Source organism: Chiloscyllium punctatum, chromosome 6 (genome assembly GCF_047496795.1).
Source record: "Chiloscyllium punctatum isolate Juve2018m chromosome 6, sChiPun1.3, whole genome shotgun sequence".
Lineage (NCBI taxonomy): Eukaryota > Metazoa > Chordata > Chondrichthyes > Orectolobiformes > Hemiscylliidae > Chiloscyllium > Chiloscyllium punctatum.
The window spans coordinates 65,652,826-65,675,967 of record NC_092744.1 but is presented as its reverse complement, the minus strand read 5'-3'; the positions used below and the strand labels follow the sequence as shown (position 1 = coordinate 65,675,967).

Genomic DNA, 23,142 nt, shown 5'->3' with positions numbered 1-23,142 from the left:
TGTCCAGTCGATATGACATATTGCTGCATATTAATAAACATTTGCAGCTAATAAAATAAATGTTGCAGAGTATGAAATAAAATAAAATTTGCAGTTAATAAGGTCATTAACTTGCAATAATTTCTAGTTAATCAATAGCTCCCTATTGAGAAACTTGTGTCCATGTCCTTCTAAGATGCACAAGTCATTCCCAGGCTTGAGACAGGACTTTCAAACACCTTTCCCACCAATGTTGATAGCATTCAGACCCAGTAAGATTCTGCCCTATTTGTTCCACCATATTGTCTCACAGCCACTAAAATAGGACCCAAACGTTGTATCACAAAAACAAGCAGAAATTTGCTGAGATTGTGAAACACTCAGGCCACTCAGATGTGGAGGCAGTCAAGAAAAACCTTTTGAGATGAGAAATTAGATCATCTGGTTGAGTCTTTCATTTCATCTTTTGGACCTGGGCCTGGAACTGAACTAAACCAAACTGATCTCTCTGCCATTTGTACTTTTTTAAAAACAATAATTTGAATCCATTTCTTTTAGGGAAATTGGGTTCTCTCAGCTCAAGATCAGCTTTCACTTGTAAAAAGAAAAATCTTGGGGACTGTTGGTGAAATGAGTTCTGAGTAGAACTCATACTGCTGCAGAACAAGGTAGATCTTCAACGATGACATGAAAACATATTGCTACAGCAGATTAGACCTATACCTCTAATCGTGTTATACTGAGAAAACTAATGCTGACACTAGATGATAAAGGAGGAAAAGGTATTCCATATTCAACACTGATATCTTAAACAATTCATAAAAGCAACTTAACATACATTGGTGAATTGAACATCTGTATTTTCACTCAAATCTTGAACCTAATGAGCACATCTTGAATAGATAACTATTAGAGCAGATGGAATGGAAACATTTAAAAATTGATTGGAATTGTAAGCATTAGTAATCTGAAAGCTTTTTTTGCTCACATTAAAGGAATTTAGCTGGCAGCATACATATGCGTCTCCCTTTGTTGGATAAACATCCTTTGTCAGGTACACTCCCAAGTGTAAGTGACCTGAATTCTAGAGAACTAGAGGCATCACACAAACATGAAAATGCGTGTCTGTGAATCTGGCCATTTTAAAACATGCAGAGAACCTGCATTGCACATTTAAACAGTTTTCATTTATTACAACGTGGAGCTTTACTGGGTAATAAACGTCAGCATCTAGCATTTAAATTAGGGAGAAGCTGCTCGTCCAATAATGAAACAACAGAAAAAAAAACACGATATCAATGCTACTGCATTGGAAACATTGTTCTGCGTATTAGTTGAGTTGTCACATACCACACAATTTTTGTAAAGATTTCTCAGAGTAAGTGTCACGATCACAACCCTTTCCAATGTGGCTAGTCTGAAGATCTATTCTGGTCTGCACAGAAGAAACAGGTTCACCACAGGTCTCCAGATGGATGTTGGGAAACAATGCTTTACTGCCAGAGCCAGACTCATATTCTTTGCGCTTATCCCAACCTGAAAATACATAAACAACTTGGCCTTTTATTGCACATTGTAAAATGAATCAATGTTTGAAAACTAAGTTTTCCAGTATGGGATTAATCCAAATAGTACAGTACAATTAATATTGCACAGTTACACTGTTTCATTAGCTAAAGTCAATATTTATGGTAAGTGTAAAGCGCAGATAGGGGTTTAAAAATGGCAATATAGCTGGAACAGAAGTATTGAAAAATGAGCTCACTACATCCAATTTTCCACACAAAATGAAAAAAATAATTGTTATGCTTGAATGTGGAGAGTGAAGGTCCACTATTCTTGTTGGAAAAAAAAATGGCATTCAATAGGTGAACATTTCCTTTGAAATTACATAATACAGCATTTCACTACCATCACACACAACAGAAGCACAAACTCATTTTTTATGAAGAATACACAAAGGAAATCTTCCCTCACATTGAGTATTAAGCAATATTTTAACATTGTTTGGCTACTTTGATTCCTAAAGAATCCAACATAAATGATTTATGATCATGGAAATTGAAAAATAGGCTATCAAGATATTTCCAGCAGAAGTGACTCAAAGAGACTTTAGAGAAATGATTCTGAATTGAAGCAGAAATGAACATTGAACTCTACAACAGCTGAAATATGACATAAACTGGAGTTGTGCTATCTGCCATTATGGAGAGAACCCCTGTTGTACAATGGAATCTCTTTTTTTGTGTGATACATGTAACATACCACATAAAGGACAAATTTCATACTTCCAACCACAAATAAACTAAATATTGGGAAGATCAAAACCATTGTCATTGGAACCCCTAAAGAACATTGCTACTAATTCCTTTCACGTTCACAGCTCAGGCTGAACCAGATGGTGTGCAACCTTGGTGTAATATTTGGTCATGTGATCAGCTTCTGCAATATATTTCACACCATAACAAAGGTCGCTTATTTTCATTCCATACCATCACTAACTCGGCTCCTGTCTCAGCTTATTTATCGTTGAAACCCTCATCCACTACTCTATATATAGATGCATACATCTAGAAATGACCATTGAAATTCCACTCTTTGCCAGCCTCTTGAGTACGCCCTTGCACAAAATTGAAGTCATTCAAAACTCTGCTATTGTGCCTGAATGCTCAACAAGTACCACTTACCATCTTCCCTGTGTTCAATGATCTATACTGACTCTTAGTTAAATAACATCTTTACTTTAAAATTATCAACTTTACTTTAAATCTTTCTATGGCCACGTATCTCCCCATCTCTGTAATCATCTCTAGTTTTTAAATGCTCTCTCCATCACCGGCAGATCGCTATGTTCCTCTAATTCTGGCTTCTTCAACATTGCCATTTTAACTGCTCCTTTAGCTGTCATGGCTCTAACACTGGAGTTTCCTGCATAAGGTTAGGTGAATTGGCCATGCTAAATTGCCCGTAGTGTTAAGTGAAGAATGGGTCTGGGTGGGTTGCTCCTTGGAGGGTCGGTGTGAACTTGTTGGGCCGAAGGACCTGTTTCCACACTGTAAGTAATCTAAATCTAAAGTAATCTAAATCTAAAATCTAAACCTGTCCACCTTTCTCTTCCTCTTTCGTCTTATACAATATTCCTTAAACTTTACTTCTTTGACCAAGCTCTTCATCATCTGATTATGTATTGCTTTCTGTCAAGTTTTACCTGATTATGATTGTCACATTTCTTATGATGTATCAAGGGAAGAGATAATAAATAATCAATTCAAAGAGGGAATCTATCATGCTTAGTCATGTGATCTGCCAATTGCCTCCATAAGTGAGAGTTTGAAGGGAAGTAAGTGTTAAGAAGCAAGTGAAGATAAAATTCAATGGCAATGATTTGGTCACACTTAGGCTTTATTGTTAATACACGGTGGTCAGTTTATAACTGAACAACCATGAATTTCAATGCTGAATAATTTATACACACTAAAAATTGAATCTGCCAACTTAATCACTTTGATATAAGAGAAGTATAATATTTTTAGTTCCACTGTGATTTTTTTGCAGCATTTGGAAGCAGTGTTAACAATGCAGTAAATATGTTAAGCATTCTTACCTTGCCAACCTGGCTTGCAAACTGGCTTAATTTCAATGTGAACCAATACATTTTCTGCCGCTTTCTTTTGACCACAATCATATGCTGTAACCATAAACTTGTATTGGTGCTGTTCATCATAGCTCAACTTCTCAGTGTTCCTAATGTTGCCTGACAAAAAAGCATGGAGTTATTGCTTTTACAACAACAGTAAAATGTCTCAAGGGAAAGAGGATGGCAAAAATGCTGGCTTCCCAGCAATACCCAAATGCACGAGCAAAAGATATATATTGTTACTGTAATAATTTTTCAAACTTAAATGTTGTTGTTGAAAACGAATTTTACTTAAATACAGAAGGGTTCCTTTGGATATATTTGTTCCAAGAAGTAAATTGTTGGTCATAGACTAGTTCCAACTGCAGTATCATTTCAAACATCTCCTCTCTGTCTCACTTTGTTTGCTACATCACATTTGATCATACACAGCCAACAGTGCGAAAATCGACATGCGACACAAATTAATTCATGAGGAAATTGCTGGTGATATTCCATGCTTATTAAGTGGAATTGGTCCATGTGTTCACAGTGATTCTTGCTTAGGCTCTGAAGATGTTCTCTTCTGTTTACCACTGTTTTCACAGGTTTTTCATTCCATTTTCTTCCATATACAAACACCTACATCTTCACCTAATTTTGCATCACATTACATGTGATGACAAGTTCCTTCATGGAATTATACAGCAATGAACCAGTCCATTCAGCCCAACCAGCCCATGATAAACTAATCCCAACTTAAAATCGTCCCATCTGCCTGCTCCTGGCCCATATCGCTCCAAACCTTTCCTTTTCATATACATTTATCCAATGTCTTTTAAAGGTAATTGTGCTCACATCCACCACTTCTTTCACTCCTTTGGTGAATCAATACCTGTGTAAAAAATTGCCATTTGTGTCTTTTTAAAATCTCTCTCCTCTCAGTTTAAACATGTGCCCCTTAGTCCCCCACTCTAGGAAAAAGACACCTACCATTAACCGTATCAATACCCCTCATGATCATATTCTTACTCAAGATACACTTTGAGTTTTGAAACTTCAACAAATCTCTCATTGGAATTTTTATTCACATTACAAGCTTCAAAATTTTAAGAAATAAAATTTTTAAAAGTTTTGGAATTGCACCAGGGTACCAATGAAATTGTTGAAAATAAAGGCTAATTCCGGAAGGTAGCAAATTCATGTGGAAAGGTGCAGGAACAGGTTTCTCATCTTCATAGTGCTGAGTTCACATTGTTCCTAGCACAGGGAAGGGGCAAAAATGCTGCCACTCTGTTGAATCAGTCAGGGTATCTTGTATGTTGCCCTTTGCTCATCCTACTATGAGGTTTCTCTTGGTCATCCATTCAATCAAGATACGCAGCAGCAAGGAAAATACCTTTAAAACGTTAAGGAGAGGAAGATAATCTGAAACATTTACAAAACAAGGGGACAGTAGTTCCACTTATAACAAAGAAATACAGCACATTTTATTTAATTGGAACTTACCATTCCTATCAATAGCATATGGGACATCAGGTGTGACAATTTCATAATTGCAAATCTGACTATATTGTGGAGAGCAGTCCTCATCCACAGCTTCCACCTGCAATATGTTGTCATACAGTTTCCCTTCTGTGATCACACCTTTGTATATTGTCTCTTTAAATGTTGGTGTGTATTCATTGACATCATTCACCTGAATGTGCACTACTGCCCTGCAAACAGATCACAACACTTTTAGTTTTCCAATTACTAATCTCTTATACAAGTTCACATCTATTTTTATAGAACAAGAAATGGACAAAAATTTATACACATAAATCATAACGTCAATGGTAATGCTTCTGAAAGAATTCTTATTTTCCATGAAAGATTTGGTTCCACACAATTACTCAAGATGTTGCCGAGAAATGAAATAAAGTTGAATATAATAAAGCAACTTAAAAAGACAGATAATGCTATAGGCAGGAACTACTTATTTTTAATTGTAATACAGACAAATGCATCCCCTTTACTCAGAGAGACTATTCATAATTATGACCTTAAAGAAAACTCACAAGTGGAGAAAGCAAGTTGAGGTTACATTTTTCCCTACAGAATTGGCCAGTGCTGTATAGAAAAACTGTGTTGCGTATTCCATTTCTGGTCACATCTTCAATATCAGTTAAGTCAGCAGATATTTGAAATAAAATGGAGAATCTTGGCAAATGACGGTTAAGCGAATTTTTGATTTCTTATTCCAAATCAGCAACAAAATTAGTGATGGCATGCACAATTACGATTACCTTTTTTTTAATACAAGTGAAAAGAAAAATCACAAAGAACTATTTATTTTAAAACCCTTTCATGTTCTGTAGATCCTGACAGATGCTAAACTGAGATTTATACAACGAGGCATGGAAAAAACAGGAAAAACACCAGAAATACTCAGCAGGTAAACTAGCATCTATCGTGAGGCAGGCTGCTGGATATCAATGGAGAGGTCACCATGAAACCAGTGGCACTTATGCTTCAAATATGCACTTTAGATTAATTTGTACACAGTATTTGTCCAATAGTTTCTCCAAAACGTTGATACCACTATTTTAATCAGTATTGAAATGCATTAGAACTTCTTTGATTTTTATTACAAAGAAGTGAGTGTTTTCTATATGGGCAGTCCTTAATAGGAAACTACTTTTCACTCAGCATTCCTGGTTATTAACTATGCATTTACTGAGACTACTGTGTATGGGTCAGGTCACCATACCATAAAATGGATGGGACACTGAAAAGGGTGCACAGAACACTTGCAAGGCTTATGATTAGATTAGATTCCCTACAGTGTGGAAACAGGCCCTTCAGCCTAACAAGTCCACACCGACCCTCCGAAGAGCAACTCACCCAGATACATTCCCCGACATTTACCCCTGACTAATGCACGTAACTCTACGGGCAATTCAACATGGCCAATTTACCTGACCTGCACATCTTTGGACTGTGGGAGGAAACTGGAGTACCCAAAGGAAACCCAAGCAGACATGGGGAGAATGTGCAAACTCCATACAGACAGTTGCCTGAGGCGGGAATTGAACCTGGGTCCCTGGCGCTGTGAGGCAGCAGTGCTAACCACTGAGCCACCGTGCCACCATCTATAGCAGAAATAAATCAGAATTTCAAAATCACGAGTGGGCTGGATAGAGTGAATGGGGAGAAACTGTTCCTGGTCATAAAAAGAACGAGAACAACAGGGTGTAGATATAAAATGATTTGCAAAAGAAGCAAGGGTTAAGTGAGGAAAAACATTTTCACTCTGTGAGTAATTAGGGTTTAGAATGCACTGCTTGGAAGTGTGGTGGAGGTAGGTTCAATGCAGGCATTGAAGACAGCATTGAAAGATTATGTGGATAAATATAATGTGCTAGAACATGGTGAAAAAGCAGGAAATTGGCATGAGGCAATGATGCTCATTTCATGAGCTAGGTGCAGGCAAAATGAGCCAAACGGTCTCCTTCTGCAACATAATACTTCTGCAATTCTACAGGTGGGTGTACTTATCAGGAGCAGAATTACAGGCTGGATCTCTCCCCTCTTGGAAACATGTGGTTTAGGGTGACTTGAGAGGTCTTTAAAATTCTAAAAGGTTTTGGTGGTGAGCACAAAGAAACAGAATGTTCCTTTTGGTGGTAAATGCATAACAAGAAGCCATCAATAGAAGATAGCCAGCAAGAGATCCAATAGGAAATTCAAAAGTAACACTGTCACCAAAATGTGATAAGAACATGAAACTTACTATCACAGAGAATGGTTGAAGCTAATAGTATAGGTATCCTTAACCACAAACTAGACACACAAATGAAGCAAAGGGTATAGATAGTTATGCCAGATTTACATGGGAAATGCTTTCAGTGGACAGCAAACAATGGCATTTACTGCCTGGGCCACATGGTGTGTTTCTGTGCCATTTATCCTGTGTATTGCTATTAAAAATATAAATTTAGATTCTGAATGACTTTATGTTACTCAATACTTTGAAGTTCAAACCTTTAATAACTGTACAACATGTGCGGCATCTGAACTGTGTCTAGGTACATTAGTTTACAACTATATACACACTATTCAAGGTGTGTATATAGTTGTAAAATAATGACAAGTTCTATATACATGGGTGTAAAGTGTGCTGTTCATTAATCATCAATCAATTAGCATAATTATATCCAAATGGCTTTCACCCATTAAGTTTCCAGAATGTCTTTTGAAATCAAAAATATTTGGCATTCATGCACTGTACAATAAATCAATAGAATAGGTCAGCTTAAAATCTGGCTAATTCAAATCCAGTCCATTTCCTATAGTTATACACAATCAATCTTCTCACCAATGAATCATACAAGTAACAAATTGATTCTAACTATGTTAGGGTCAAGCTACCCACTTGTGTGATTTTTTCCAGTAAGTTCCACTAGGTCTGGCTCCACAGTCATATGCCTGAATGATGAATGTGTACTCTTTCTGAAGTTCACAGTCAATTGGACTTTTTGCAAGTATCAGACCTTGGCCAGATGTTCTGTTTAACACCACAGCTTCAAAAGGCACATCCTGTCCGTGGATCTTAAAAGCACAAATCTCACCTGAAATAGAAAAAAGTTTGTGTGAACTATGTAGAATGAATACTATAGGCACTCTCAAATTTGAATGATCTTGGCAGAAGTGAAAACACTTAGCTTGAACTGTCATTATGCCAAAGTTTATTTCTCATATTGCAATTGTTTGTTTTCAAAAAAACAAAAATAATTGAGAATTTGACCATTTTCTACTGCCAGATGAGTTAATCATAAGTAGAAACTGCCAATTCATAAAGTCAGAACATTTTTACAATTGAGAAAGACTATTACCATCTTACTTGATCAATTACCATCTTATTGCAACATCTCTAATCACATGTTTTTGTTAATTATTCCCTTATTTCTATAACTGAATCCATTTTAAGTATAATTACTCTTTGCAGTAAGTTGAACTTCAAGTCAAAACTAGTTTGATCTGCCTTGTTCAATTCTGACTATTTAGTTTGAGATAATTTTCTGGCTTTACCTTTAAGATAGCAAAACATCTGAAAGGTTATGTCAAATATATAGAGATACCAAAGATTTTCCAGCCCTGTATTTTCACTCATTAGACAGTGACATAAAGATCAATCTTGTGCCTCTTTATTGGATTATTTTTGTTTTCTTTTTCTTTGTAACCAGACTATAAAAGATATTCAAGTTGCAGTCTAACTAAGGCATTTTATACTGAGTACTTTCTGCTTTGAGCTGGATTTCTCATTTTAGGTGAGGTTCAATATTATTTTGGTGCTGAATTTTGCTACTCCCTGTTGATTGGATAGTCGGCACCAAATCTGTTCTGTCACAAACATTTATTTTCTTAATGAAATTTTGCACATGACATTCCATCTCATCTGCTTCTTCCAATTTGCTTCCCCCTACTTACTTGCTGTCAGCTGAGAAATTTGCATCAAATTTCTGAATTTGTGTTAATGATATCAATCAGAAACAGTATTGATCCAACCTGTAACATCCCACTCAGTACTACCATTTGAACAAATTTTCTAACATATTTCCTCAAGATCACAGTGGGCCAATAAAAAAAAGTTGATCATCCAAGATTTGACAGCATTGGCTCTAATTTAGATAATTTAAAAAAAAATTGATTCACATATCATTTTGGTAAATGTAGCTTTTGTGCATATTTAGTTGAATGTTAACCATCATTCAGTGTGAAGCTTTTGAATACATCTCCTTCACTAAAGTTTGAAAGTTAAGCATGGAGTTAACTGACACAACATATCACAGTATAATTTCGAGGTTTATGTCTCATAATTACTGAACACGCTGACTCTTACAAGACATGCCAGACCTGCCTCTGATCTCTATTGAGAATATTTTTGGATGTTTATGATATTTCTTCATTGCATATTTTTGGCAGGAAACTGGTGAAATTGACATTGCTGCCGTCTAGTTGGAGGGTCCCAAGTCGGATGATGATGCGCTCTTCCTCCAGGCGTCAGGTGGTTAGGATTTGACAGTGGAAGAGGCCTAGGACTTGCATGCCCTTGGTGGCTTGGAGGAGGGGGGGGGGGGGGGGGGGGGGCAGAGTTGAATTAGTCAGCCACAGGGCGGTGGAGATGTTGATGTGTGTGTCCCAGAGGTCTTCTCTGAAATGCTTAATGAATTGGCATCCTGTCTCCCCAATGTAGAGGGGACCACATTGAGAGCAACGGATACAGTAGATGAGATGTTTGGATGTGCAGGAAAATCTCTGCCAGATGTGGAAGGATCCATTGGGGCCTTGGATGGAGGTGGGGGGGGGGGGGGGGGGGGGGGGAAGGGTGCGCAAGTTTTACAACTCTTGGGGTGGCAAAGGAAGATGCCAGGAGTGGACATGAGGGTTGGTGGGGGGCGTGGACCTAAGGAGGGAGTTGCTGTGGGAATGGTCTCGGCGGAACGCAGATAGGGGTAGGGAGGAAAATATTTAGTAGTGGGCTCTGACTGTAGGTGGTGGAAATGGCAGAGGATGATGCATTTTCCCCTCGCACTTGGTCAACAATGCCCTCCAGTGCATCTCCTCCACTTTCTGCACCTCCACACTTGAACCCCACCCCTCCAATCACAACAAAGATGCAACCCCCTGGTCCTCACCTTCCATCCCACCATTCTCTGGATACAATGCATCATCCTCCACCATTTCCGCCCTAACAGTCAGACCCACCACCAGAGATATTTTTCCCTCCCCACCCTTATCAGCATTTCGCAGAGACCATTCCCTCTGTGACTCCCTCATTAGGTCTATGCCCCCCCACCAACCCACCCTCCACTCCCCACACCTTCCCCTGCCACCACAACAGGTGTAAATCCTGCATCCATACCTCCCCCCCTCACCTCCATTCAGGGCCCCAGAGGATCCTTCCACATCTGGCAGAGATTTTCCTGCACATCCAAACACCTCATCTACTGAGTCCATTGCTCTCGATGTGGTCTCCTCTACACTGGGGAGACCCAACCAACCCCATTGCACTGTGACTGACCACTTCAACTCCCCCTCCTACTCCCCCAAGGAAATGCAAGTCCTGGGCCTCCTCCACCACCAAACCCTTACCACCCGACACCTTGATGAAGAACACCTCCTTCTGACTTGGGACCCTCCAACCACACGGAATCAACGTCGATTTCACCAGTTTCCTCATCTCCCCGTCTCCACCTCATCCCAGATCCAACCGTACAACTTGGCACCGCCCTCTTGAATTGTCCTACCTGTCAATCTCCCTTCCCAATTATCCTGTCTACTCACCGCTCCTACCCATCACCATCACCCCCCACCTGTCTCTACCTATTGCCTTCCAAGCTACCTTCCCTCCAGACCTACCCCCACCCTGTTTTTATGTCTCAGCCCCCTTTCGTCCCTCCACATTCCTGATGAAGGGCTTATGCCCAAAACATCGACTCTCCTACTGCTCAGATGCTGTCTTACCTGCTGTGCCTTTCCAGCACCACACTTTTCGAATCTGACTCTCCAGCATCTGCAATCCTCACTTTCTCCTAATTTACCCTTGAAGTCTCTTCACATCCATTCCATAACTATTATTTCCACCAAGTATTGTATCATCTGCAAACTTGGAAATATTACAACTGGTCTCACATCCAAACTACTGACAAGGTTGTGAATAGCTAGAACCTAAACGCTTCTCTTTGTGTGTAGGGCCAGAGAGAGAAATCAAAGGCTCCAGTGCTGCTCCTGGAAGGGTTACTGGCTCCAGTCTGCCCGCAGCCTGCACACAGTTGTCCTACACCCAACCCAAGCACAGAGGCCTCCTACACTCCTAGCTATTATGCCCTGATTTATTGTCCTGTCCTAGAGCCTGCTTGTTGTGCACCACTGTGTGTTGGTCCCTCCTGATAAGCACGACAAGCGGGCTGTCTGTATGTCTGTGCTAAGGAGCTCATTGATCCTATACTGTCAATAGACTTTGGCTCTGGTTAAAGAGTCAAGGTGCTAACTGGCTTGGCAGGTCTGGCAAAGCAAGACATAGATGCTGCGAGCATGCAGGTTGGTGTTAAGTGAGTGTGAGCTAAGAGAGCAAGCGAGGACTCATGAAATGGAACCTGATCCAATCTGTGAGCTGGGTGCCTGCCTGTGGGCAAAGTGTACTTGCAGCAGCCTTTCAATACCCATTGCCAGTGGGCTCTGCATGTCTATGCTTCTTGCAACTACACTGGAAAGATGCCCTGGTGACCAGGAAGACTTGGCAAATATTGGATGGCAATATCCATGGATGTAGGGTGTTAGCAGCTGGTGCAGGTGGGTCATTCTGAGATGCTGTTTAGTGCTTAACAACATGGAGCAAGCGGTAAGCTGAAGTTGCAAAGGAACCATTTTGATTTCCATTCCATATTTCTCGACATACAGCATATTAAGTAGGATAAGAAACTGAAAATTAATGAGCCAAGTTGGTTCCCCATTAAGTGCAACTCAGCACAGCCTAGGAGAAACTTTTCTCGACAAAATCATAAATGATGGCACAAGATGCTCTTGACATCAAGATAGTTCAATTCTGCCACAAATCTTGTCATAATCCACATCATTAATCGCTATAAGATTCTCCAAGTCAGTCTGGCAAAATGCATTTGTACATGTGTGTTATACTCTGGAGCTATGAGGAGTGAAGACAGAAGTTCTAACATTCCTTCCCTCATAAAGTTGACCAGGAATCTCTCCTGATCTTCCCAGCTGCTCCGGGCATGCGTTAGGAGCAATTGCAAGTTGATCGTCATCCCGTTCATCTTCTTTAGCACAAGGTTCAACTTGAACTTGGAGCTTATGGATTAGAGGCAGGGACAACACCCAATGCACCAAAATATCTTCCCACAATCGTATAGAGAGATCAAATGATAAAAAAAACATATGTTTGATTGCTAACAACCACAGCTTGCAATACAAAACTAATACCTCCCACTGGAAAAATAAGCATTTATAAAAGAATTAGGAGTGAATTTCAAATTTAACAGGGCAGAAAACAGGTGATTTCACATGAGATTAGACAATTTGAAAAAAAATTGGGTAGGATGTACCACACAATTTTGCTTCTCTGAAGTTGAATTTCATCCCATTCAAACTTTTTTTCATGAGTTGTAAGTAATTTTAATTGTGCGGATCGTGAATGTCTGGCAGGTTAGCAATATTGGTAACAATGTTCAGATGGGAGAAACTGAAGAACATTTCATCAAAACATTAATTAAATTGAATTTGCAGCTTAATACATTTTCAGATGACTTAGTGGGAGGGATAAACCCATTGGGCTGATTGATCTATTTATGTTATAGCCTTAAGAACTCCATAAACTATTTCACACTTTAAGATCACAATGATTGATATAAATAAAATTGTCAAGAAGTTTAATGAACAGTGTAAACCAAAGGCAAGGACTAAGCAACTATACAGTTATTCAAACCCTTGATTTTACGTACAGGAATTTGAGTCCCCATCACAGGCAGGCACCAAAATGTGGTACTACTGATCAGCGCGCTGGTTCCTCCACTTCAACCCAACTCTACCATGGTCACTTTCTCAAAGGAAGGATGGCAGGGCTTCTTGCTGTTAAGCAGTAGGTAGACAACTTAAGTAACTGAAGGCCTTTTCATGGCGATCAAGTGGGATTTTCTAGTCTGCCTTCAAATCTCTACAAGCAGCAGGGGACAACTGAGCTGTCTGAAGCTAGAGATAGCAGTGGAACTGGAAAACTTAGAAACTACAAAGGCCTTTTTATTTATTTGAAACATAAAGAAAGGGATGCCTCCATTTTGGGGAGCACTGCTCTCACTCTGCTCCCAGGGCAATCTGCTGAATGGCTTCCCATCAGACCTTCAACTTCAAGAGCTTACCCGTCTTTGTGATGGGATGCCAAGTCCATCTTCTTGCTGTTGATGTAAACTCACAGGTGGGCAATTGTTTTCTCACACAGCCTGAGGGACTGAGTGACCTACTCTTAATTCTTATGTTCTTATGTTCTTAGTGTATTAGAGTTAGTTTTATGTCGGGGGTCAAGACCCTGTATGCTCCTAGTATAAAGGCTGAGGTTAGCCCAAACTTGCCAGCTGCTGGTTCACTAATCAGCCTGAGTCAGGCCTTTACCAATGTTTCGGATAAGTCCTGGCACTGAGCACTGCCAGGAAATCGAACGGCAAGTAACTTTCTTGTGGCACTATTGGGACAAATAGCCAATGCTGAAAACGCAGGCAGCCTTCTGAAAAGAAGGAGCCCAGATGCCCAGATACAAGTAGGTTCAGAGCTAGGGCTCAGCAAAGAGGTGATGAGGGCTTGGGTGGTCAGGGCAAGGAGGGAAGGGAGATGTAGAGTGGGAATAGAAAGAGGTGGGGTGGGATGGGCGGTGGTGCAAGGAACTTCTGATGGGCATATGGGACCCATGAAGAGAGAGCCTCCCTGCCCCATCCAGCTGCCCACCTAGCGGGTTGGACGCTTAATTCTGGCCTTCCTCATTGTGTTGCATCACAGCTGTGGTGGGAGATTATCCTTAAAGCAGGAGCCATGGACAAGTTGACCATCCAACACATCCTCTACCACTGATCAAAACATAATGGAGACAAGACAAGCGACAGATACACTGTTTCTACCATGACATCCAGTTTAACTGCTCCAAATGCCTGCCATTCCATTTTAATCTAGCCAAAATGGCAACAAATGGACAATGAATTAGGTTCACAGGCAGCAATTTATACATTCTCCAATTTTTTCATATAAGTCTGGGTGGAACATAGAAAGAGTGCTGAAAAAATCAGAACAAATAAAAGAGTAAATCCCTTAAACAAGATTGCTACCATGATATGTTTGAATCCATCAATTTAAATTCCCCAGGAATAATGTTATTTTCAATAATGAATATACTCTTCTCTTTCAGCACCTCTGAATTATAATCATGCTCACTTCAATTCACTGCTTACATTTTATGCCATAGCAACTCTGTATCCAAGGAGTTGCAGACGACAGAAATGGGTGTCAAAGCCCCCAGAGCGTATTTTGTTATTTGCTTTACTTATTTTAGTTTTCCGAATTCAATGTCATGCATCTTCCCTTAATTTATTTTTAAAGATAGTCACTTTGAAACACATTACACCATCTGATTGCAAAGGGATCAGACAGTTGGAAGTCTCATTAACTTATAATAATCAGAGCATTCTCAAACTAAATGAAACGCATCGTCAGTGCAGCCAGCTAAATTCCCAAGGCTGTCAATTAGAAGCCAGCATCTGTGACTGTTTATTAGAAGCTGATAAATGAAAGATCCATATTTTACTCAATATATATAAATATATATATGGAGTCACATTTTCCTTTCATTGAAATCTTATACAGAGATGGATTTATATACAACTTCACATTACTCTGAAAAAGGCTCCAAGGAGTTGTCACATCACAAATTTATCAAGTGGATTAAATGCTTTTATTGAGCCAAACATAGCAAACAGTTGCATTCCGTGATTGCTTAATGAATGAATGACCAACTCTTTTCTTTGGTTAAGTTTGTTGAGGAGAGTGTTGGCTTGGAAATTGAATAATCTTCTTCAGATCTCTGCTCAGAACCTTAAACATCCACTAAGTCACTGTCAAATCTAGAAAGGGTTTAGCTCTTACCATCTGAAGGAAAGTTTACAGCAAAGCTAAATAAAAACCTGAACAACTGCGGCTGCTAAATCAGAAACTAAAGCAGAAATTGCTGGAAAAGCTCAGCAGGTCTAGCAGCACCTGTGGAGAGAAATCAGAGTTGGTGTTTCGGGTCCCGTGACCCTTCCTCAGACCTGCTGAGCTTTTCCAGCAACTTCTGTTTTTGTTCACAACAACACTTCCCTGCAGTAGTTAAGCAACTAGCAAACTATTTAAATTCTCTTTTTTCCTTCACTTTTAATTAAAATGAACAGTGTGAGAAGTGGGGAATAATGTTCAAGGGATTTTTTAAAAAGCTGAACAATGATTAATCATTCAAGAAGTTTACATTTCTGGATAACTCCCATTATGAAGCACACCTGAAAAAGGAATGTACTGCCACATATGGAAAGCAAGACCATTTTTTAAGAATTGAGTTTAAACTTTCTAGACAATGGTTAAAACAACGTGAGAGTTGCTGACTTGATGGATTAGCAGCTACATTCACAGCAGATTTTAGGCCAGCTTCAATCAATCTGTTTAGGTGAAACAACCTCAGGTTTCCCAATGGCAATTGTTAGCCAGTGACCCGACTGCAGAAACTATGCATGGATGGATTTGATTTCAACGTGACACCTCCCATTGCTCGAGTTCCTGTCAATACTGAGCACAGATGAAAAATGGTCAAATTTTGCAAGGTAACAGGGGCTGTTACTGCCATCTGCACCAACACAACTTCACTCTTGCTCATGAATCATTGCATTCAAGACAGGGGTGGAAGGAATGGGGATAGAAAGTTAAACTGAAAAACAAATGAGGAACTAAGCTAACAAGCCTATTCAGTGTTCAAAACATGACAAAATCATCCCCAGTTTATAGGTAAATGTTGTCCCAGAAATGTTTACACCTCGACATTTTGAACATTTTGTCATTTTAAACATTTTGTCATTTTCTTCTTTATGAACTCAGAGTCTGAGGAAGTCTACAGTTTGGCTCATTAAGATATTAAATTCACGGCAGTAAAACAATCATATTTCAATAACTGTCAACCAAGTGAAGTCCCTCTGGAGAGAGCTCCAGTATTCTTTGCAGCGTGATTGGTTTAGTTTTCTGGTGGACCAGAACTTCAGTTTTAAACCATCTAAACAGAAATCTGATGAGTTTGGGTGCAATGCTGTTTTTGTGACCCATTTGGTTTTATTCTCCGTTGCCGTCAAACTCCCAATCCTGAGTGTTTCCCACTTGGTAAATCAGGTTAAAATCACCCAACACCATCCACCATTTGCATTTAAACATTCAGTCCAAATGTAGCAAATTAACAATTGGTATGACTATCCCCTCCTGGTGGTGGCATTTAGGGTGACAAGATTAGATTACATTACCTACAGTATGGAAACAGGCCCTTCGGCCCAACAAGTCCACACCGACCCTCCGAAGAGTAACCCTTTTCCCTCTGATTAACGCACGTAACCTATGGGCAATTTCGCATGGCCGTTTCATCTGACCTACACATCTTTGGACTGTGGGAGGAAACCGGAGCACTCGGAGTAAACCCGCACAGACACAGGGACAGTCGCCCAAGGCTAGAACTGAACCTGGGATCCTGGTGCTGTGAGGCAGTAGTGCTAACCACTGAACCACTGTGCCGTCCAAAGAGAGCAATAGATTGGGACAGTTGATACCAGAGAAGTTCTGAGCCTACTCTCGCCACCTCCACAATTAATGCTAGCCAAAAAGATTGATAGACGATCTTTTGAACTGATCCTTTGCGCTGCTTTGAGCCCCATAGCTCAGGAAGAACGTACTGGTCCTGGAGTGTGTCCAGAGGAGGTTCACGAGAATGGTCGCAGGAATGAAAAGCTTAACATTTGAGGAACATTTGAGGACTCTGGGTCTCTACTCCATGGAGTTTAGAAGGATGAGGGGGATCTATTTGAAATATATAGAATACTGAATGGCCTAGACAGAGTAGAAGTTGGGAAGAGGTTTCCATTGGCAGGAGAAACTAGGACCTGAGGGTACAGCCTTAGAGTAAAGGGAAGACCTTTTTGAACAGAGATAAGGAGAAACTTCTTCAACCACTGAATCTACGGAAATCATTGACACAGAAGAAGGCTGTGGAGGCCAGGTTATTGAGTAGATTTAAGTAAGAGATAGATAGGTTCTTGAGTATCAAGAGAATTAAGTGTTATAGGGAGAAAGCAGGAGAATGGGTTGAGAAATTTATCAGCCATGATTGAATGGCACAACAGACTCTGTGGGCTGAATGGCCTAAGTTCTGCTCCTAGGTCTTCTGGTCTCACAGTCTTACGACGGCCCTAAAGTGATCAATTAACACCTACTTAAAGACCTCAATAATTGGCTCAATGATCTGCTTTTCCAGTGGCAAGAAAAGTGGTTGGTTTCCTGTGTAGAAAATTAGAGTAAGCTGCCTACTGGGTGGACTGAGGAGGAAGTGAGGACAGGGATGGGGCACATACCCTAGCCTTTGAATTCATATCCTTAATCTCCCTCTCCCATCAAGGCCCCAAAAGAAAAATCACTTCTCATTGCCTGCAGAAAAAATCTCTAGAGAAAAAATCTCTAGGACCCAGAGCTTCTGGTAGGACAGGGCCGCTGTTGAAAAGCCTGTGATACACCAGCAAGCTCATCAGTCAGCTCTGAAGTGGCTGATTACAACCTGTTCTGGAGTTTTCTTGTTGATCAGTATTGGGAGTCAGTTGGCCCCTGAAGAAACTCACCATACACTGTGTGTACAAAGCACTAGACCTCAACCAAGGATTGAGTTTGAAAGAGAAAAAAAAAATCTCTACTAGTTAACTGTAGATCAACAAAATGCCTTTCTAAATAATTGGTCCAATCCATGACTCCAGCAGGTAACCTCAAATAATTCTGGACCAACTGCACATTACGGATCAATATCTTCCAACACTCAGCAACTCATAATCAAGTCACCATCATGAGTTATACAAAGGTAGCCCCCAGAATGCTGAGTTAGCTAGTCTCAGTCAGCACATCAGTGGAAGAATCAGTTTGCTTTGGGCATTCTGGGTTAGGAAAAGACAGGGAAGGAAGGTAAATGGAGTGGATAAAGACAAACATAGAGGACTCAATCAACAAAGGCTTCAGCTCTTCACCAGTGTTCAGTAAACCCTATTGGAAAATACACATAATACGATGGGTACGATCAGCTTTGAAACATAAGATTCTTTATGTGCTTTCTGCAGTGAACTGTCATCTCTCAAAGTAAAGCAAGCATTCCTCTGCTTCTACTAAAAAGAGCAATCTCACAGTCACGAATGCTACCTCAGCACAGTAAAATGTCAAGCTGCCTTAAAATTCCTGAGTGTTTTTTTGCTATCACAGGAAGGTGACTATTTTGATGAGTGGGAAATAATGACTTCATGCTGAAGCACAAACAACACAGATTAGCACCTTACGTCAAACTTTAAAGTGATCCCATCACTGAGAGTCACTTGAAACAAGAGAACTGACAGCAGCTGAGTTTAGGAACAAACATTACTGAATTGACATCGAGTCTACAGTTGATTCATTGTGTATTCTCAATTGCTGAAAAGCACTGAAGCAATCTGGTAGCAAAGTAACAAACATGAGTTAGTATTATTGGGCCATTCCGTAGGATCCTTAGAATGAGACATTGGTGTAAAATGATCGACAATCTGTTCAAACTTCTTCATTTGTTAGGACTAAAGGATTGTGACTTATTTATACTTGTACAGGCTTTGAACATTAATTTGGTGTGTCACACTAAAACATTGCCTAAGTGGAAACTGGGACAATATGTCACACGTTTTGGGAAAATAACTCAAATGTTGTAATTACGAGTCAGCTTGCTGCAGAAAAATAATTGCGTATTCAATCTACTCTTCTCACAGTAGGCTGACACGCGAACAAACTTGCATTAATATAGCACCTTCACGTCCCAGCATGCCCCCCAAAGGACTGCACAGTCAATTACCGACTTGTGAAATGCAGTCATTGCTGTCACATAAAGTAAATGTGTCAGGCTATTTTCACAGAGCGAAGCTTCACAAACAGCAGTGGCAAAGGAGAAAATAAACTGCTTATTATGTTATTAACTGAGAGATAAATGCTGCCCAGGACATGGAGAGAAACCCTTTGTGAGAATTCAAAAACTGCCAGGAAATATTTCACAATTGTCTCAATGTTGGGTGGGGGCGGGGTAGGAGGTGGAGTGGGCGAACGTGGGTACTGCAGATGCTGGAGATTAGAGTCAAGATTAGAGTGGTGCTGGAAAAGCACAGCAGGTCAGGCAGCATCCAAAGAGCAGGAAAAACAACGTTTCAGGCAAAAGCCCTTCATCAGGGGTGGTGGAGTGGACAGGCATCAGTTTATAGGCTCATCTGAAAATAATGAAGCACAGGAAATACCATGAAATGGGATGTCAGTTTGTCACCTACTGTTTTCACAGCAGTACGTACAACTGTAGTGTCACGGAGCCTAAGATTTTACTTGTCTGTGTGATAATACTATGACTTTAAGAGGTGTATTTTGTCCTTTTTTTTAACAAGAGAGGTCAAGTGTTCTGTTCCAAGCCAATAAGGTAAACACCTTGTGAGGCCTTGGTGTTTTTTTTTAAGTTGGCGTAACAAAAACAGCATGAATGCATGGTGTCCAGCTCCCACAGAACCAAGGCTTTAGTTTAGCTTTCAGTAATTGGTGGAGTTTTTTGAAGGTATTTGTCTAAGCTGCTACATCTTTCTCTCTGTTACAGCTAAAAGCTTGAGTTCTCACTCTGCTGCCAGAATCGCACGTGAGACAATTTGTTTCACTGAATTTGCCTTTGCCAAGGGTATGTTTATGGGATGTTACTTTATTGGTACAGTTGCTGTTTAGTAGTTAAATAACCTATTATTCTGTTACGTTTTCCAATAGAGTTAAAAATAGACTAATTCTTCCTTTATTTGTATTTTAACTGGAAAGTAAGAAGCAAGTGTGTTTTGGTTAAAGCTGAGTAGTGTAACAATTGAATTACATCTGGAACACAGTACTTTACACTCGCTTTTTGCCTTTAAATAAGAAAAACGGGGTTTAGGTTATTTCCTTGATATATTTGAAGAGGGTTTGATCTGATCCATAGCTCCTACCATCACAGCCTGCTGCACCTCTCAAAATAGGAGGCCACTGATTAGCTATCTAGCTTTGAAAGAATGCCTATTCCTCTTAATTAGTTAGAGAACCTGACTCCATGACAATTAAGGTGACAGCTTTGTTAAAATTCCAATGCCAAACCGGCTTCCTCAGGATCAGTTTAGGGCCAAAACATAGTTTTGTACTGTGTTTTTTTCAGAGGAAAAATTCAGCCCATTGTTCTTAAATAACCTGTTAAGTTCCAAGAAGGAACAGGAGGCCAAAGTGTTAAACAGCCAAAGGTTTACTAAGGAGATGTTTACCCTACAGGTATCAAGCTTAGACTAAGCTGTTTCCTCCCCAAAATGGTCAATAACAACATGATTATATCACATGATTGAACCTTAAAAATAACAGCCCATCATATATACATAAACGCTCATATAATTTAATCCAAATATTCCAGATTGACACAACATAAACCGTGTGTTTGGTTGAAACAACCACCCAATAGCTGCAAATTTGATATAAAAACTGATATGGAGAATAATTGGAATGTACAGAAGAATTGGATTATACTCAAAATATTAGCTGTTCTCCCTGTTCTCTTTCAGATGCCTACAGAATTGCTATTTCCAATATTTGCCAGCATATTTAAATAAATCCTACCATTTAAATTAAATATAACATAACTTCTGTAGTAATATTTAATAGATGACTCCAGGATAGATTAGTACAAAGGAGGAGGGAAAGTCAGTTTACAATTAACAAATAATTACCTATCAGTGGCTCTGAGAGTCATCTTCATGAACTTACAGCGCTTAGATTTAGCAATAATTTATACACAATTATTTCTTAGTCAAAGAATAAAGCATCTGAGTAAATACATTTACAGTTTCTTGTTGGTGTTTTAAGAAAACGGTATCATCTTGATGAGCATATTGGCAATACAAATGTTAGTTTTGTTGTGTTACTTGATATACTTGTTGTTTTAAGAAGCTTTACTCATCCAAGGGAAGGGAAAGTGAAAGCAACAGGGAGTATGGAGGTAAATGGAAAGATAAGCAGCAGGATAGCATGTTTCCAGGCGGATTTAAAATTGAGGCAGACTGAGAATGCAGAAAAAAGCAAGGATAACTTAGGACATATGACTTACAACATCTCTAATAAGGAAGTTAGCATTAAGGCACTTTACCTGAATGCTCGTAGCATTCATAACAAAGCCGATGAATTAATGGCACAGATAATAGTGAATGATTATGATGTAGTAGGCATCACAGAGACTTGGTTACAGGGGGGTCAGGACTGGCAGTTAAACCTCCATGGTTTTTCGACTTATCGAAAAGACAGAGAGGTGGGCAGAGGGGGTGGAGTTGCCTTGTTAGTTAAGAACAAAATTAAATCTATGGTATTGAATGACATAGCGTCGGATGATGTGGAGTCTGTGTGGGTGGAATTGAGGAACCACAAAGGCAAAAAAACCATAATTGGAGTTGTGTACAAACCTCCTAACAGTGGTCAGGACCAGGGACGCAACATGTACCGGGAAATAGAGAAGGCATGTCAGAAAGGCAAGGTTACATTGATCATGGGTGACTTCAATATGCAGGTGGACTGGGTAAATAATGTTGCTAGTGGATCTAAAGAAAGGGAATTCATGGAATGCTTACAGGATGGCTTTTTGGAACAGCTAGTCATGGAGCCCACAAGAGAGCAGGCTATTCTGGACCTAGTGCTTTGCAATGAACCAGACTCTATAAAAGATCTTAAAGTAAGGGAACCCTTAGGAAGTAGCGACCATAATATGGTAGAGTTCAGTCTGGAGTTTGAAAGGGAGAAGGCGAAATCTGATGTAATGGTGTTACAGTTGAATAAAGGTAATTATGAGGGCATGAGAGAGGAACTGACTAAAATAGACTGGAAGCAGAGGCTAACCGGGAAGACACTAGAGCAAAAATGGCAGGAGTTTGTAGGTATAATTGAGGACACTGTACAGAGGTTCATTCCCAAGAAAAGAAAGATTAACCGGGGAGGGATTAGACAACCTTGGCTGACAAAGGAAGTCAGGAAATGTATTAAAGAAAAAGAGAGATCCTATAAAGTGGCTAAGAACAGTGGGAAATCAGAAGATTGGGAAGGATACAAAAGCAAACAGAGGATAACAAAGAGTGTAATAAGAAATGAGAGGATCAAATATGAAGGTAGGCTAGCCAGTAATATTTGAAATAATAGTAAAAGTTTCTTTCAGTACATAAGAAACAAACGACAGGCAAAAGTAGACATTGGGCCACTTCAAACTGATGCAGGGAGCCTAGTGATGGGAGATAAGGAAATAGCAGGAGAACTTAACAAGTACTTTGCGTCAGTTTTCACAGTGGAAGACAGGAGTAATATCCCAAAAATTAAAGGGTGTCACGGGGCTGAGTTGAGTATGGTTGCCATTACGAAAGAGATAGTGCTAGAAAAGTTAAAAAGTCTTAAAATTGATAAATCTCCTGGCCCCGATGGGATACACCCTAGAGTTCTGAGAGAGGTTGCTGAGGAAATAGCAGAGGCATTGGTTGAGATCTTTCAAGAGTCACTGGAGTCAGGAAAGGTCCCGGACGATTGGAAGATGGCTGTAGTAACCCCCTTGTTCAAGAAAGGATCAAGGCAAAAGATGGAAAATTATAGGCCAATCAGCTTAACCTCGGTTGTTGGTAAAATTCTAGAATCCATCATTAAGGATGAGGTTTCTAAAT

At 39.8% G+C, this 23,142-nt stretch overlaps 1 protein-coding gene across 2 annotated transcripts in view; it reads right to left on the bottom strand.

Moving 5' to 3' along the window:
* clstn2a (calsyntenin 2a) overlaps positions 1 to 23,142 on the bottom strand; it is a 556,740-nt gene that overhangs the window by 145,732 nt on the left and 387,866 nt on the right. For both annotated transcript variants that reach the window (XM_072572819.1, XM_072572818.1), the window contains 4 exons: positions 8,013 to 8,208; positions 5,105 to 5,313; positions 3,584 to 3,733; positions 1,330 to 1,515 (listed from right to left, as the gene is read on the bottom strand). In XM_072572819.1, the coding sequence (XP_072428920.1) occupies positions 1,330 to 1,515; positions 3,584 to 3,733; positions 5,105 to 5,313; positions 8,013 to 8,208 (741 nt within the window). The remainder of the gene's footprint in view (positions 1 to 1,329; positions 1,516 to 3,583; positions 3,734 to 5,104; positions 5,314 to 8,012; positions 8,209 to 23,142) is intronic.